Consider the following 16,633-nt stretch of genomic DNA (forward strand, 5'->3'; position numbering starts at 1 on the left):
GTGCCAGGATGTGTTAGAGATGGAACTTGAACCCAAGGCTTCCTGCCTCTGAGGACAGATCTCTGTATAATACCCAGTGCTGCCTCTCAAGAGCTAGATATTCTATTTAAAGAGATGTTCATCCTGGACTGTGACTTGCTAAGGGGCAACAGGGGCAGCTAGTTGGCCCAGTAGATAGACAACCCAGCCTGGAGTCAGGGGAGATATGAGTTCAAATCCAGCCTCAGACACTCACTCACTATGGCCCTGGCCAAAGGGTCACAACTTAACCCTATTGGCCTCAGTTTCTTCATCTGTCAAATAAGCTGGAGAAGGAAAAGGCAAACCATTCAAGTATCTTTGCCAAGAAAAACCCATGAAGAGTTGGACACAATTGAACAGTAACAACAAAGGGGCAGCAATTGGAGAATTTCTCAGTTTCTGCTTTGATTTCCTGCCCACTCTAGGACAACTTGCCAATTTGAACACCAATTTCCTATCCAATTTTATTTGCACTTCATGCTGGGGGAAATCTCCGGGATCAAGCATCAACAAAGGGCAAGGGACGAAGGAAGAAAAAGGAAAAACTGTTTTCAGTAGTTTCTCTTTCCTTCTGTACTTCTGGTCCTCCTATGCTTTTTTTTTTAACAGTACTACCCAGTACTGTAGCAAAAATCCCTATTAGATTGTGTTGACTGGCCCCTTTACAGTCCAAGAGTCCCCAGACTCCAGTCTCTATTACCCCTGCCTGTACCCCTTTCCCACTTCCTCCTACCCCCATTAACTAACTCCATGTACCTGGAGATAGACTAAAACTCAGAGCTGCGTGACGGATCTCATTATGGCCTTTCTGTTTCTAGTCCCAGGACCTCCCATGGGCATTCTTTTCCCAGAGGTGAGACCCACATCAGTCCGGCTGATTTGGCAGCCTCCAGCTGCTCCTAATGGTATCATATTAGGTAAGCCTCAACCCTCTCCCTTCTGGAAATATGAGAGTGTTATTCTCTTCTGTGTGTGTGTGAGAAAAAGAGAGAGACAGACAGACAGACAGAGAGAAAGACAGAGAGGGGAGAAAGAGAGAAAGGGAGGAAGAGAGAGGGAAAGAGAGAGGGAGGAAGAAGGGGGGAGAGAAAGAGAGTGAGTGTGAGAGAGTGTGTGTGTGTATGTAAGAGTGAGTGTGTGTGTGTGTGTGTGTGTGTGTGTGTGTGTGTGTGTTGCTGGACTTGTGATTTTAGCATTGTATGGAATTCCTAGACTCTTTGTAACTGTATGAGCTAAGGCAAGCTCTCTAATCATCTCTATCCCATGCTACCTCTTAGGTAAATCTCTAGGACTGTAAATTGCAGAAATGTCTATCTGCATTGGCAGAAGGATTTCCTCCTTCTGGAAATTGCCGTACTAGTCTGAAATATAAGCATACATAAATATATATTTGTATTTCTCATAAATATTTACACACACATTTTCTATAGCATGTCAGTGATATCATTAAAACTGGAAGCATGAGCTATGTCTGCTTTGCATTCAATGCCCCCTAGTGCCTGGTCCCAGGAGTTGGCATTTTTTAGCAGTTAATTACCTTCTTGCTGATTCCTGATCACAAATGCCAAGTCATTCCTCTCCTGACCCCGTGTCACTCATTCAAAAAACAATCACTTAAAATGTACTTTGTGAGTAAATTGGTAAACAGAAAGAGTCCTATTAGAAGATGTAAAATGGGGTCCTCTCTGCCTATAGAGTCTGGCAGGAAAGGGTTGGATGAACTGAAGGGTGATGGGGAAAGAGTCTATCCTGCTTTCCAGTGTTATCCTGCTTCTCCACAGCTTACCAGATTACCCACAGACTCAACACTACTACCGCCAACACTGCCTCAGTGGAGGTGCTAACCCCCAGTGCCCGCCAATATACTGCCACTGGTCTTAAGCCTGAATCTATCTACCTATTCCGAATCATGGCCCAGACCCGTAAGGGCTGGGGGGAGGCAGCGGAAGCACTTGTGGTGACTACAGAGAAAAGAGGTAACTACCCCTGGGAGGGCTGGGAAAAGTTGAGATGATGTAGGGAGAGAATGAGGAGAATTGGGATTCCCAACCCTGTGGATCTTTTCCTTGGGTGGAATAAGGATAACCTCAGGAACTCTATTAAAGAATCTAGTCAATGGTCAATCATCAATAAACATTTATTAAGTAAGCACCTACTGTGTGCCAGGGCCTCTGGCTAAGTGCTGGGAATACAAAAAGAGGCAAAAGATAATCCCCGCTCCCAAGGAGCTTATGACCTAAAGGGGGAGACAACAAGAAAACAAATATGTACAAACAAGATATATACAAGATAAATAGGAAATAATTAAGAGAAGGAAGGCCCTAGAATTAAGAAGTTTGGGAAGTACTTACCATATTAGACAGGATTTTAGTTGGAACATAAAGGAAACAAAGAAAGCAGATGAGAAGGGTACAGATGAAAAGGGATAGCATTCCAGGCATGGGGGACAACCAGAGAAAATGCCCAGAGCCCAAAGATAGATGTTTGTGGAACATTGTTTATGCTATTCATGGAATATCAAGGAGTCTAATATCATTAGATGGAAAAGTACATGGGGGTAGTAAGGTATGAAAGACCAGAAATGTGGGAAGGGGGTAGGTTATAAAGGACATTGAATGCCAGAGAATTTCATATTCAATTTTGGACATTATAGGGAGCCACTGGAGTTCATTGAGTCAGAAATAGACTGGGCAGAAATTACATATTTGAACCTCTGCTTTTAAGAAAATCATTTTAGGGGGCAGCTGGGTAACTCAGTGGATTGAGAGCCAGTCCTAGAGATGGGAGGTCCTAGGTTCAAATCTGGCCTCAGACACTTCCCAGCTGTGTGACCCTGGGCAAGTCACTTAACCCCCATTTGCCTAGCCCTTACCACTCTTCTGCCTTGGAGCTAATACACAGTATTGATTCCAAGATGGAAGGTAAGGAGAAAGAAAGAAAGAAAGAAAGAAAGAAAGAAAGAAAGAAAGAAAGAAAGAAAGAAAGAAAGAAAGAAAGAAAGAAAGAAAGAAAGAAAGAAAGAAAGAAAGAAAGAAAGAAAGAAAGAAAGAAAGAAAGAAAGAAAGAAAGAAAGAAAGAAAGAAAGAAAGAAAGAAAGAAAGAAAGAAAGAAAGAAAGAAAGAAAGAAAGAAAGAAAGAAAGAAAGAAAATCATTTTGATAGCTGACTGGAGAATGGACTGAAGTACAGAAAGACTTAAAGCACGTAGACCCCTCAGCAGTTTCTTGCAACAGTAAGGTGATGAGGGCCTATAGTAGAGTGGCAGCAATGTCAGAAGAGAGAAAGGGATGTATTTGAGAGATGTCACAAAGGTGAAATCAACAGGCTTTGGCAATGGTTTGGATATGTGGTGGAATCCAGGATGACACCTAGGTTGCAAACCAGAAGGACTGGGAGGATGATATTGCCCACTACTTGCCCAGGGCTGGAGGAAAAGGGAATTAGAAAAAAAGATAATGAATTCCGTTTTAGACACATTGAATTTAAGATGTTTACTAAACAGCTAGTTCAAGGTGACAGAAAAGCAGTTGGAGATGCAAGATTGGAGCTCAGCAGAGAGGTTAGGACAGGAGAAGCAGACTTGAGAATCTGAAGCATATGTTGATAATTAAATCTGTGGGAGCTGATGAGATCACCAAGTGAAGTAGTAAAGAGGGAAAAGAGAAGAGGACCCAGGGCAGAACCCCAGGGAACACAACCCAGTTAGAAGGTGTGATCTGGACAAAGAGCCAGCAAAGGAAACTGAGGAGTAGACAGGTAGGTAGGAGAAGAAACAGCCAAAAACTGTCCCAAAAGCTAGGGAGAAGAAAATATCCAAGAGGAGAGGGTCATCGCCAATGTCAAAGGCTGCAGAGAAGTCAAGAAGAACGAAGATTGAGAAAAGGCCATTGAATTTGGCAATTAAAAGATCATTGCTGACTTTGGAAAGAACAGTCGGAATATTGAGGTCGGAAACCAGATTGCAAGGGGTTAAGTAGAGAATGAGAAGAGAGAAAGTTGAGGCTCCTATTGTAGATTCAATGTATTACCTCCCTTCCTTCCCACAGGTATCCCATTCCAGATAATCATCACAATGGAACAATTTCTGAATTTTCTCTAGGGAGTTTACCACTTCTCTCCCACAGAATCTTGTCCAGGACTTCAGAATAGCTCAGATAATGCATCCATATGAATTCTGGAGCTCTGCTTACCATTGTCTCTTTGAAGCTACTCTATATAATAAAGTTACTAATCCTCTTTTAACTGACAAAACTAATGGTCTTTTCTTTGCCCTCACCCTACTGGTCCTCTCTTTCCTTGGCATTCGACACTGTTGGTGACCCTTCTCCTCTTGGAGACTCTCTTCTCTGGGTTTTCATCACACTCACACCTCTCTGACTACTCCTTCTTAGCCTCCTTTGCTGGACCTCCATCCGTGTTGTGTCCTCTAGTTATGGGTGTAAGCCTGAGGCTCTATCCTGCCCCTTTCTCACTTATCAGTTTAGGTCTCATCAGCTCCCATGAGTTTAATCATCATCTCTATATAAATGATTTCCCAGATTTGTATGTTTAGCCCTAACTTTTCTAATCTGCAAGTCTGCATCACCAATTAACTGCCTATTAGACAGCTTCAAAATCAATGTCCCAGAGACATGTCAAATTCAAAATCCAAAATGGAACTCATTCTTTTTCTCCAAAAACCCATCCCTCTTCTAAACTTTCCAGTTTCTGTTGAGGGCACTTCCATCCTTCCAGGCACCCAGGTCATATCTGGAGGCTCCTTACTCTTGCTTATCCTGCATTAATTACCTGAAAGAAATATTGTAATTTCTGCCTCTACCAACTTCTCTGGAATTTGTCCCCTTCTCTCCATTTACAGAGACAGCCCCTTGGTACAGACCCTTGTCATCTCTCATCTGGACTATTTTGTTGTTGTCAGGTTTAGTCATGTCTGACTCTTGATGACCTCAGGAGTTTTCTTGTCAAAGATCCTGGAGTAGTTTGCCATTTCCTTCTCCAGCTCATTTGACAAATGAAGAAACTGAGGCAAGCAGGGTTAACTGACTTATCCAGGGTCACACAGTTGGTATCTGAGACCAGCCTTGAACTCAGGAAGATTCCTCTTTCTGACTCCAGGCCCAGCATTGTGCCACATGGCTGCTGCCCATTTTAGTAGCATCCTATTGATTGGTCTCTCTGCCTTATCTCTCCCCATTCCAATCCATCCTCCACACAGACACAAAGGAGTTTTCCTAAAATCTGACCTGTCACACTCCCTTACTGAATAAACTCCCATGGCTCCCTGTTGCCTCTAGGATCAAGTATAAATCCCTGTGTTTGGCTGTTGAAAACCCTTCACAACCTGATCCCAAACTACCTTTCCTGTAAATTATTCCTCTCTATACACTCTACAGTCTAGCCAAATAGGTCTTTTTGCTGTTCCTCCCACAACACTGTGTACCTCCCATTTCTGTTCCTTTGCACTGGCAGTCCAACATGCCTAGAATGCATCTCTTAGGATCTCTGGTTTCATTCAATACTCAACTCCATCTCCATTTCTACATGAAGCTCTTCCTGGTCGCCCTACCTATCAGCCTTCCCCACATATGCACACAGTATCACCTTGCATTTATTTTATTTGTGTTTTGCAGAAACCTATATATATGTGCATTTTTGTCTCTCCATGAGAAGGTAAACTCCTTGAAGAAGGGGCAATTTCAATGTGGGCTTGCCACATAGGAGTCATTAATAAATGCACATTGATTGAAACAGCTGGGTGACTCAGTGGATGGAGAGCCAGACCTAGAGTTGGGAGGTCCTGGGGTCAGATACGTCCTCAGACACTTCCTTCTTAAGTCACTTCACCCCCATTGCCTAGCTCTTTCCACTCTTCTGCCTTGGAGCCCATACTTAGTATTGATTCTGAGACAGAAGGTAAGGGTTTTAAAAAATAAGTAAATGAACACGTGCACAGTCATTGATTGCCCCTGTCAGGACACCAATCCAGAAAGCACCATTCATCAACTTGGCTATTGCCGTCCTTTCTCTGCCCTGAAGGGTGCCCCCTCAGGCCCAAACCCTACTACTGTCTAGGGTTATTCAATGATAAACTTGACCTTCCTCCCATCTCCCCTCTTACAGATCGCCCACAGCCTCCTAGCAAGCCTGTAATAAATCAGGAGAATGTGAAGGCACGGAGTGTACTGCTGTCCTGGGAGCCAGGTAGTGATGGCCTCTCCCCAGTCCGCTACTACACCATCCAGACCCGGGAACTCCCCAGTGGCAAATGGGCCCTGCACTCCTCTTCCGTGACCCACAATGCCACCTCATTTGTTGTGGACAGGTGAGACTCCCCAACCCTATCCCTGGGATCCTGCTTCAGTTCTGGGGGGTTGGCTCTGCCCTTGCAAGGTACTTGTTTACATTTCATTTGTTTCCCAGAAAGAGCTTCACTAAACTACTCCAGCCTGAAACTCCCCTCACCCCCATTCTCCAAAACCCAACCTTCTAGTCCCATCAGTGGCTTCCAATGTTCTTGTAAAGGGGGCTTCATCCTCCTGAGCCCCCCCCCCCTCCATTCTAACCAGCTTCTTCTCCCTGCCTGGCTCCAGCCCAGCTTCCCCATGGTGCCTTATTAGAATTTCTTCTTTATTGTACATTTCTGGAGCCCAGAGTACAGTATCAGTGGGGTGCTTTGCAGTCTTTCATTAACTATTCTTTGCAACCACAGCATTTTTCTCCTCATCTTTAACAGGGAAACTGAGCCACACTCCAGATTGCTAGCTTTAATGTAATTTAATTTTCAGTAGATTGTATTTTTATTCTTTACTTTACATGAGCAAGAATTCCAGCCACTCTTTTTTAAAAAATTAAAAAGAAAGAAATTGAAGCTTGGAGCAATGTACTACTATACTTTAACTCTTTAGATATTTGACTCCTTTCAAATCTCTTGAATGTAGAGGGGATGGCAATATTTGGGAAAGAGCTAGTTCAGATCTCAATAAATTGACTAAACTGTCCTTAGTACTAAAATGAAAGTGAGAGAGACAGAGATGGACAGAGACAGAAGAGAAAAAGTAAGCAAGTTCTCTCTCTCTCTCTCTCTCTCTCTCTCTCTCTCACACACACACACACACACACACACACACACACACACACACACACACTGAAAACAGTACTTGCAGATTGAAATGAATAAATGCGTTCTCAACAGCTTCCTGCTCACAGCTAGGTCTTTTTTTAAACCCTTACATTCTGTCTTAGAATCAATACTATGTATTGGCTCCCAGGCAAAGAGTGGTAAGGGCTAGCAACTGGGGTTAAATGACTTGACCAGGGTCACACAGTTAGGAAATGTCTCAGGTCAGATCTGAACCCAGGACCTCCCATTTCCAGACCTGACTCTCCATTCACTGAACCACAGAGCTGCCCCTCACAGCTAAATCTTTAAGAAATCTAGAAAATTAAGCTACCATGAACTGAGAAAGCCCTGATGTGGAAATTTGGGGCAGTGGTCTCTGGTCTTAATTTATCTCTCTCATCATTTGCTATTTCTTGCTAGCAGAGATGAAATAATGTATTTAGACTTAATAGGGCAGGTGTGAAACTTATACCTCCCGCCCGTCACCCCTCAATGCATTTCAAAAGTTTGGTCTCTGAATGTTACTGTCCAAAGGAGACTTTAAGCCTTTGCTGTGCTACGCATTTCACTTACCACTGGAATTCTATGGAGAACACCATTTTCTGCAATGAAACATTTGTGCATTCAAACGTGAATAATTATAATGAACAACCTAGACTGTCAAAAAGAGATGAGGAAGCGTCTCCCTCCTTTCCGTGGGATTGGGAGACCAAGAGTGTGGAATGTTACATACACGACAAGACAAAGTCACTGTGTCAGTTGGTTTTTGCTTAACTGTTTTTCATTGTTACAAGTGAGAACTCATTAGGGAAAGGGGCAAGTTATAGCCAGGTCTGATGGGTGTAAAGCTAAAAGCTCAGCATTCTAGACAGATATCACTCTCTAAGCACATCCCTATTCAGGAGCCATTGCTTGAATTGCTTTGGGTTCCTGGCTCTGGGTTTCTTTAAGGTATGAGTGAAACTTTTCTTTTTAAATGAATGAATATAGCTTGTGGTGCAATGGATAGATTCCTAGGTGTGGAGGCAAGAAGATTCTTCATTCAAACTCCACCTCCGACACTTAATTAGCTGTGTGATCCTTGGCAAGTCACTAAAACTTTCTGTGCCTCAGTTTTTTCATCTATAAAATGAGGGAGTTGAACTCAATGGCCTCTAAGGTAGATTCCTTCCAGCTTTAAATCTATGATCCAGTGATTCTTTATGAATTTATAAATGTAATGCTTCTAAATGACCTTGTGGTGCAGCCAGGTGGCTCAATGGATAGGGGACCAGACCTGTAAACAGCAGGTCCTGGGTTCAAATCTAGCCTGAGATACTTCCTAGCTACAAGAGCCTGGGTAAGAAACAACTCCAATTGACTAGTTCTTATCACTCTTCTGCCTTGGAACCATTGCTTCATATTGATTTGAAGACAGAAGGTAAGGGTTTGTTTTTTAAGTGGCCTTGTTATATATATACCATTATGTATGGCACATTAGGTAACTGCCTATCTTGCCTACCTCTACTTATAGCATTGGACGCTGACCAAATCAATTAACCTTTCCAGGACTTAGTTTTCCCATTTGTAATTTGGGATTGAGAATACCCATGTCACTTCTTTACCAGCAAAGGATGGGCAAATGATAACAATAAGGTCAGAGGCTTAGGACAGAAAGGTCTTGTGAACCTGAGCAATTATTCATTCATTTAATCAAATTATCTGCTTTTGAATGTATTTTTCTCAGTTGCATTCAGAAACAATTTTCAAAAAATCTTTCTGTCTTAGAATCCACTCTAAGTATTAGTCCTAAGACAAAAGAGTAGTAAGTGCTAGGCAATTGGAGTTAAATGACTTGCCCAGGGTCACATAGCTAAGACATGTCTGAGACCAGATTTGAACTCAGGTCCTCCCAACTTCAGGCCTGGTGCTCATCTAATGTAATACCTAGCTTCCCCTTAGAAACTAATTTTAACATTTGCTTTTTGATATTCTGTGATCCAGATTCTCTCCCTCCCTTTCCCCAAAAGGTGGCAAGCAATATGATATGTTTTTCATGTGCTATCGTCCAATATCTATTTCCATATTCATCCTTTTATAAATGAAGACATATTGTATGTTTAAGAAAAAAATCATAAAGGAGATAAAGTGAAGAATAGCAGGCTTCCTTCTGCATTCAGACTTCATCTTCTATGGCAGTGGATAGCCTTATTCATCATGATCCTCTTGGGGTTGTCTTGGTTCCTTGCACTGTTGATAACAGTTAAGTCTCTCCGAGTAATCAAATTAACTCTTTCTTTCAGGCTCAAGCCCTTTACTTCCTACAAATTCCGAGTCAAATCGACCAATGACATCGGGGACAGCGAGTACAGCGAAGAATCAGAATCCCTCACCACGCTCCAGGCTGGTCAGTGACCCTTTCTCCTCCCTAACCTACGATGCAGCCTTAACTTAAGACACAGGTTGCTTCCCAGAGCTACAAGAGGGCAGTGGCTGCTGGGTAGCAGTCATCTCTCTCAGCCCCTAAGGTGGGAGATGTTGTTGGATAACCTCTGGTTGGAGTTCCAGAGCATTCACCTTGAGAATTACCTAGCCTGGACTTTGTGGAAAGTAGCCAGTCTTGATGTCTTAGCAAGCTTGGGGGAACAAAGACTCAAGGTTACCAGCTTAAATGATGTTAAGTGGTAGCTCTAAGCCTGTATGGACACGGCTCTAGTCTCTGGTTCAAGGATTTGCTCTTTTCTCACAACCTAATCAAACCCAGAGCAAGGAACCAAAAGCAATCCAAGCAATGACTTCTGAATGTGGTTGTGCTTAGAGCATCATCTCAGAAACTGCCCTGAACCTAAAGAATGAGACAAGGGAGTCAGAAATATCTAAACCCATTGGGGTTGGGGCTGCATTAAAGCCCCTGAACCCATTGTCCACTGTCTTTGGTCCCTCCCTTGTGGTCCCCAGGTGATCCCTCTCTCCCTCTCTGAAGAAGTCAAGTTGGCTTCATTCTCCCCCAGCTAGGGGATAATTCTCTAGCCCCAGCACTGTGGAGCTCAAAGGGTTCCCAAAGGGTTACTTACATCATAAAATCCCAGAGCTCAGCTCAGTGCTTGAGAGGAGGCTCTCAGCTCCTGAATGTCACCATTTCTCCTCTCTTCCCAGCCCCAGAAGAAGCTCCCACCATCCTCTCTGTCACTCCTCACACCACCACTTCAGTTCTGATCTCGTGGCAGGTATGGAAGGCCTGGGAGATTGGCAGGCAGTGGGGAGGGGGAGGGGGTGAAATGGGCATCCTAAAGGGATGGGGATATGCTCTATGCTGAGACATAAGCCTTAGAGAAGACTTAAGAAATGGACATGATATCTCTTTAGGTAGAAAAAGTTAAGGCACCAAGGAGGTAGATTAACCATAAATGGGGAGAGGGAGTAGTTTTTCCCAAAGCACACATACTACAAGAATTGCATTAAGGATATAGGAAAGGAACCATCAAAGTCTTCACATACACATCCCATCAGTAAGTGAAGAGATTCCCAACAATAAAGCCTAGAAATACATGTTCCCTTTATTTTCTTTTTTTTTTTTTTAACCCTTACCTTCTGTCTTAGAACTTAGAACTATGTATTGGTTCCAAGGCAGAAGAGTGGTAAGGGCTGGGCAATGGAGGTGAAGTGACTTGCTCAAGGTCACACAGCTAGGAAGTACCTGAGGCTAGATTTGAACCCAGGATTTCCCATCTCTAAGCGTGGTTCTCAGTCCACTGAGCCATCTGTCCCTTATTTTATACAAATCTTGCTTCCTAGCTTTGTGCTTGAAATCTTTTTTAGGTTCTTTCCCTCCAGGGAAATCAGCAGTTCCTGCCCCTCTCTTCAATTTTCTGCCAAGTCACACACTCACTGATGTTTCCCCAGATACAGAGAGTTACCGTCTCCCCATACCTTGCCACTACCATCACCTATAAGCTTGTTATGCCACTATACCTAAGAAGAATGCTAGGTTCCTGCCAGTGCCTTTTGAGCCCCCTCCCTTGCCCTCTCCTCCTATCCAATCTCTACTGAGAAGAGTGTCCAAGGAGGACCCCAGGCTTACTCTGCCCAGCTCCTCTGCTGTTGGGAGCCTGGTCAATAAATGAATGAAAAAATATTTACTCACTGTGTGGCAAGAACTGTGCTAAACACCAGGAATATGTAGAACAATTGAGAGCACTTATTCTCAAAGGGACTTCTGGAGGCAGTGCTGGAGGAGAGAGGGCATTTTTGTTCAAAGGACTCTTGGCTCTCAAATGACTTGAAAATGTCATGAATCTTTTGGCTAGGTGCTGCAGTGGATAGACTCTTCCTGAGTTCAAATCTAGCAGTGTGACCTTGAGCAAGCCACTTAACTGTTTTTGCCTCCATTTTCTCATCTGTAAAATGAGCTGAAGAAGAAAACTGGCAGACCACTCTAGTGTTTTTGCCAAGGAAACCCTGACTGAACAACAATGAACACTAATAAAACATTTTTTAGAGTCATAAAATGTAGATTAGATGCTATCTCCTTTAGGACATCAGTCAGAGGAACAACGCTCCCCAAAGCTGGGATAGCAGGCTAAGGGAATAACCCCCACCCCTGGAGGGCAACCTGCCTCCTTTGCCCTTAGTCCTTCCTCTACTCAGCACTATAGGATAGCAAAGAGCATGAAGCCCCCACCGGCAGGCTAAGAGGCAATTAAAGGGCTATTTAAGGCAAGAGCCATTTCAACAGAATTCATAAAGTTGGTATCATTTTTTTAAAAAGGACCTCCCTGATGCCTCTAAGATACATATAAAATTCCTATGGATTGGGACTATAAGTGGAGAAAAAGAGGAAAAAGAGAGAGAGAGAGAGAGAGAGAGAGAGAGAGAGAGAGAGAGAGAGAGAGAGAGAGAGAGAGAGAGAGAGAGAGAAAGAAAGTGTGTATGTGGTATGTGTGTGTGTGTGCATGTCCATCAGCTCTGGAAGATTCAGGGGACCCTCTGCCAGAGCCAAGGAAAGTTTAGAATGAAGGTTCAACAGCTATGAGGGAAGATGGTGCCAAGGGTAAAAAAGAAAGGCAACAATATTTAGTACAAAGTATTGGATTTGGAACAGCTAAGTAGCACAGTAGGTAACAGTACCAGGCTTCGAGTCAGGAAGTCCAGGGTTCAAATGTGGCCTCAGATACTTCCTAGCTGTGTGACCCTGGTCAAGTCACTTAACCCCAATTGCCTGGCCCTTACTGCTCTTCTGCCTTAGAATTGATACTTGGAATTGACAAAAGGTTTTATAGTTTTGAGTTTCTGAGTCCATTTACTAACTTGCTGTGTCTTTCTCTGAGTCTCAGTTTCTCCCTTTGTTAAATGGGAAAACCTGATCACACACACATGCATACACACGCCCCTCATAGGGATCTTAGGATGAAGAGGTAATAGATATGAAGAAACAGGGACTGGTCCTATGATTTCTTTGATATGGGGGATCTCTGAAATGAGCAAACTTCCTTTCCCAATGCAGGTCAGTACCTTCTCTTCAACTCTGAGACTCACTCTCTACATGGTGCTGTGGAAAGAGTGCTAGACTTGGCATCAGAAAGATCCGAATTCAAATTCTGCCTCAGATATTTACTAGCTATGTGAACCTGGACAAGTCACTAAACCTCTGCCTGCCTCGGTTTCCTCATTTCTAAAATGGAGATGATATCACCTACCTCTCAGGGTTGTTATGAGGACAAAACAAGTGCTTTCAGACTTTAAAGCACTATCTAGACATATAATTATACCTATATGACGCATGTTCTATAATTGTCATATAAATTAGTTTTATATTGTTCCATAAATATTTATTAAAGGCTGAGTAGCAGAGGCAAGACTCAAAGCCAGGTCTGTGTGGCTCTGAGGCTATCACAAACATCATAAGTCCTACCTCTATCATAAACACCACAAGAGTATTTGTTTAAGCCCAGTGCCTGGCTCAGAGGACGCACTTAATAAATGCTTGTCGGCTTGTCTTTTTTAAATTGTGTTATTTTTATTTTCATAGCTCAGATAAATCCACTGTTAAAACATTGGAACAGCAGGGACCTATATACCATAGTTCAGATTTATACAGTGTTTTACCATTTATCGCCTTCCCAGGCTTTCCTAAGACTCAGCTCAAATCTCATTTGCTATAGGAGGCGCTTCCTGGTTCCTGCCCTATCCCACTTTCCCAGCTGCTATAGCCTTCCCATTAAGATTGCCTCCCTTCACATTTCCCCTCTCCCTCCCTCCCTCCCTCCCTCTCTCCCTCTCTCTCTCTCTCTCTCTCTCTCTCTCTCTCTCTCTCTCTCTCTCTCTCTCTCTCAACCTTTATCTTCTGTTTTAGTATCAATTTTAAAACAGAAGAGTGGCAAGAGCTGGGCAATCGAGGTTAAGTGACTTGCCCAGGGTCACACAGTAGAAAGTGTCTGTGGTCAGATTTGAACCCAGGACCTCCTGACTCCAGACCCGGTGCTCTATCCACTGTTGTTCCTTGTATGTAACTAGTTTCTTGCATGTTGTCTCCATCATTAGTACGTGAGCTTCTGGAGAGCAGAGGCTGTTTGCTCTCTGCCTTCCTTGGTAACCCCCAGTCCTTAACTAGTGCTTAGCACACAGTGGGTACTTAAGAAATGTTTGTTGAAGAGGCACCTAGATAGCATAGCATAGAATGCCAGGCCTGGGTTCAAATCTGACCTCAGATACTTCCTAGCTATGTATCCCTGGGTAATTCACTTAACCCTGATTGTTAGCCTTTGCAAGAACTGATACTAGAGGAGGCAGCTAGGTGGCACAAAGGATAGAGAGCCACCATGCCCAGAGATGAGAAGTCCTGGGTTCAAGTTTTACCTCAGACACTTTCTACCTGTGTGGCCCTGGGCAAGTCACTTAACTGTGATTGTCTAGCCTTTCCAAGAACTGATACTAGAGGAGGTTGTTGGGTGGCTCGGTGGATTTAGAGTCACACCTGGAGATAGGAAATCTTTGTGCTCAAATCTGGCCTCAGACACTTCCTAGCTGTATGGACTTGAGCAAGTCACTTAACCACCATTGCCTAGCCCTTACCACTCTTCTTAGAAACAATACACAGCACTGATTCTAAGACAGAAGGTAAGGGTTTTTTGGTTGGTTTGTTTGTTTGTTTGTTTTAAGTAGAAAGGAGAGCTGTGTGACCGTGGGCAAGTCCCTTAACCCTAATTACCTAGCCCTTACCACTCATCTGTCTTAGAATTGATATATTGGCAGAAGGTAAGGGTTTTTTTTTTTAAGTGTATTATGAATACATCCCTTTCTCCACCATCACTCAGTTGTTAAATATTTATCAGCACTCCCAGTGGGTGTAGAAGACTTGAGAGAACAAACAAAGGATAGAGAAAGGTGTGAGCTAAGTCTAACAGTCATTAAATAAGCATTTATTAAGAACTTACTTTGGGAGGCAGTTAGTGGATTGAGAGCCAGACCTAGAGACAGGAGGTCCTGGGTTCAAATCTAGCCTCGGACACTTCTTAGCTCTGTGACCCTGGGCAAATCCCTTAACCCCAATTGTCTAGACCTTACTGCTCATCTGTCTTAGAACCGACAGGCTTTTAAGAAAGAAGAAGAACTTAGTATGTTCCAGGAACTAGGCTACACACCAGAAATACCAGGAAAATACAAAAACAATCCCTAGCCCCAAGGAACCCACTTTCCGATGGGAGAGACAACACGAAAATGACTGTACAACAGACAGGAGACAAGCTGGGTAATTGCAGAGGGCAGGCACCAGCATTAAGGGGAAGGCTTCATGTCACAGGTCAGATTTTAGCTGAGACATGAAGGAAGCAGGAGAAGCCAAGCAGCAGAGGTGAGAAGGGATGGATGCTAGGATGGGGGACAGCCAGAGAAAATACAGACTTGGGAGATGGAGTGCCTCATGGGAGGAATTACAAAAAAGGCCCAGGACTACAGTAGGGTACCTGGAGGAGGGAATAAGGCGTAAGAAGAGTGGAAATATTGGAAGGGGCTACATTATGAAGGTCTTTAGACCCAAATAGGGTAATAGGGAGCCACCAGAGTTTGTGGGAAGAGGAGGAGGAGAAAGAGATATGGTCAAACCTGTGCTTAGAAAGATCACATGAGATCATTTTTTAAAAAGCTCTTCTAAGACAGAAGAGTGACAAGGACTAGGCAATGGGGCTTTAGTGACTTGCCCAAGGTCATACAGCTAGGAAGTATCTGTGGTCAGATTTGAACCCAGAACCTCCAAACTCCAGGCCTGGTGCTCTATCCACTTAGCCACCTTGATGCTCCAACATGTGGTCCTTTTACAGGTATACGATTTGAACTGTTTCCTCCTTCACAAGTATTTTGATAAGTTGTTTTCCAGTCCAGTCATGTCTGAGTCCTCAAGGCCTCATTTCATGTTTTCTTGGTAAAAAATACTGAAGTGGTTTTCTTCTCCAGCTCATTTTACAAATGTGGAAACTGAGATAAACCGGGTTAAGTGCCTTGTCTAGGATCACACACTTCGCCAGTGTCTGAGGCCAGATTTGAACTCACAAAGGCGAATCTTTTTTAGTCCAGACCTGGCACTCTGTCCACTGTGCCACCTAGCCGCTCTTCACACGCATATATTATAGACTATCTCCCTCTTTGGTCCCCTCCATCTGCAGCCACCAGCTGAAGACAAGATCAATGGAATTCTGCTGGGCTTCCGGATCCGCTACCGAGAGCTACTCTATGAAGGCTTGCGGGGCTTCACAATGCGAAACATCAATAATCCCAGTACCAAGTGGGCTGAGCTTACCTGTGAGTACAGAGTCTTGGGGAAGTGGGGAAAGGAGAGGAGGGAAGGAGAGGAGAGGCGGGAAGCGATCCTCCCCAACCTTAGCAAGACTCCAGTGGTGCCTGGCATCCTGTCCTCAAGCTCTGACTCATCCCTTCATTGCCCTCTCCGCCCCTGGAGCCAGCTCTTAAGTCATCTATCTGATAGCCTAGAAACTTTATTCCTCTCGATTCTCCTACAGCTCTTTCAGCCCCTTCTTTCCTCCTTCTACTCTTATCCTCTGTTCCATGATCATTATTAGCTCCAGAATAGCTTTCTTCTTGCTTTCTATATGTTCTTGTGATGACAAACAGCCTCCCCAGGTACACCCCTGTTCCCCCCCCCCAAAATAAAAATTGAATCCTAGAGGGAGCAACTGGGTGGCTCAGTGGATTGAGAGCCAGGCCTAGAGACAGGAGGTCTGGGGTTCAAATCTGGCCGCAGACACTTCCCAGCTGTGTGATCCTGAGCAAGTCACTTGATCCCCATTGTCTAGCCCTTACCTCTCTTGACTCCAAGACAGAAGGTAAGGGTTTAAAAAAAAAATTGACTCCTAGAAAATTAGTGGGGATTTGGTCTAGCATAAAGGAGCCCTATCTTTTTTTTAACCCTTACCTTCTGTCTTAAAACTAATACTATGTTTTGGTTTTGGTTCTAAGGCAGAAGAGTGGTAAAGGCTTGGCAATGGGGGTTAAGTGACTTGCC

At 43.8% G+C, this 16,633-nt stretch overlaps 1 protein-coding gene across 2 annotated transcripts in view; it reads left to right on the plus strand.

Moving 5' to 3' along the window:
• The window catches only part of SDK2 (sidekick cell adhesion molecule 2), a 491,418-nt gene that overhangs the window by 404,650 nt on the left and 70,135 nt on the right, over positions 1-16,633 (plus strand). For both annotated transcript variants that reach the window (XM_056817207.1, XM_056817208.1), the window contains exons 28-33: positions 840-938; positions 1,803-1,997; positions 6,141-6,342; positions 9,423-9,526; positions 10,276-10,346; positions 15,777-15,912. In XM_056817207.1, the coding sequence (XP_056673185.1) occupies positions 840-938; positions 1,803-1,997; positions 6,141-6,342; positions 9,423-9,526; positions 10,276-10,346; positions 15,777-15,912 (807 nt within the window). The remainder of the gene's footprint in view (positions 1-839; positions 939-1,802; positions 1,998-6,140; positions 6,343-9,422; positions 9,527-10,275; positions 10,347-15,776; positions 15,913-16,633) is intronic.

The sequence above is a fragment of the Monodelphis domestica genome, chromosome 2 (genome assembly GCF_027887165.1).
Source record: "Monodelphis domestica isolate mMonDom1 chromosome 2, mMonDom1.pri, whole genome shotgun sequence".
Taxonomy (NCBI): Eukaryota; Metazoa; Chordata; class Mammalia; order Didelphimorphia; family Didelphidae; genus Monodelphis; species Monodelphis domestica.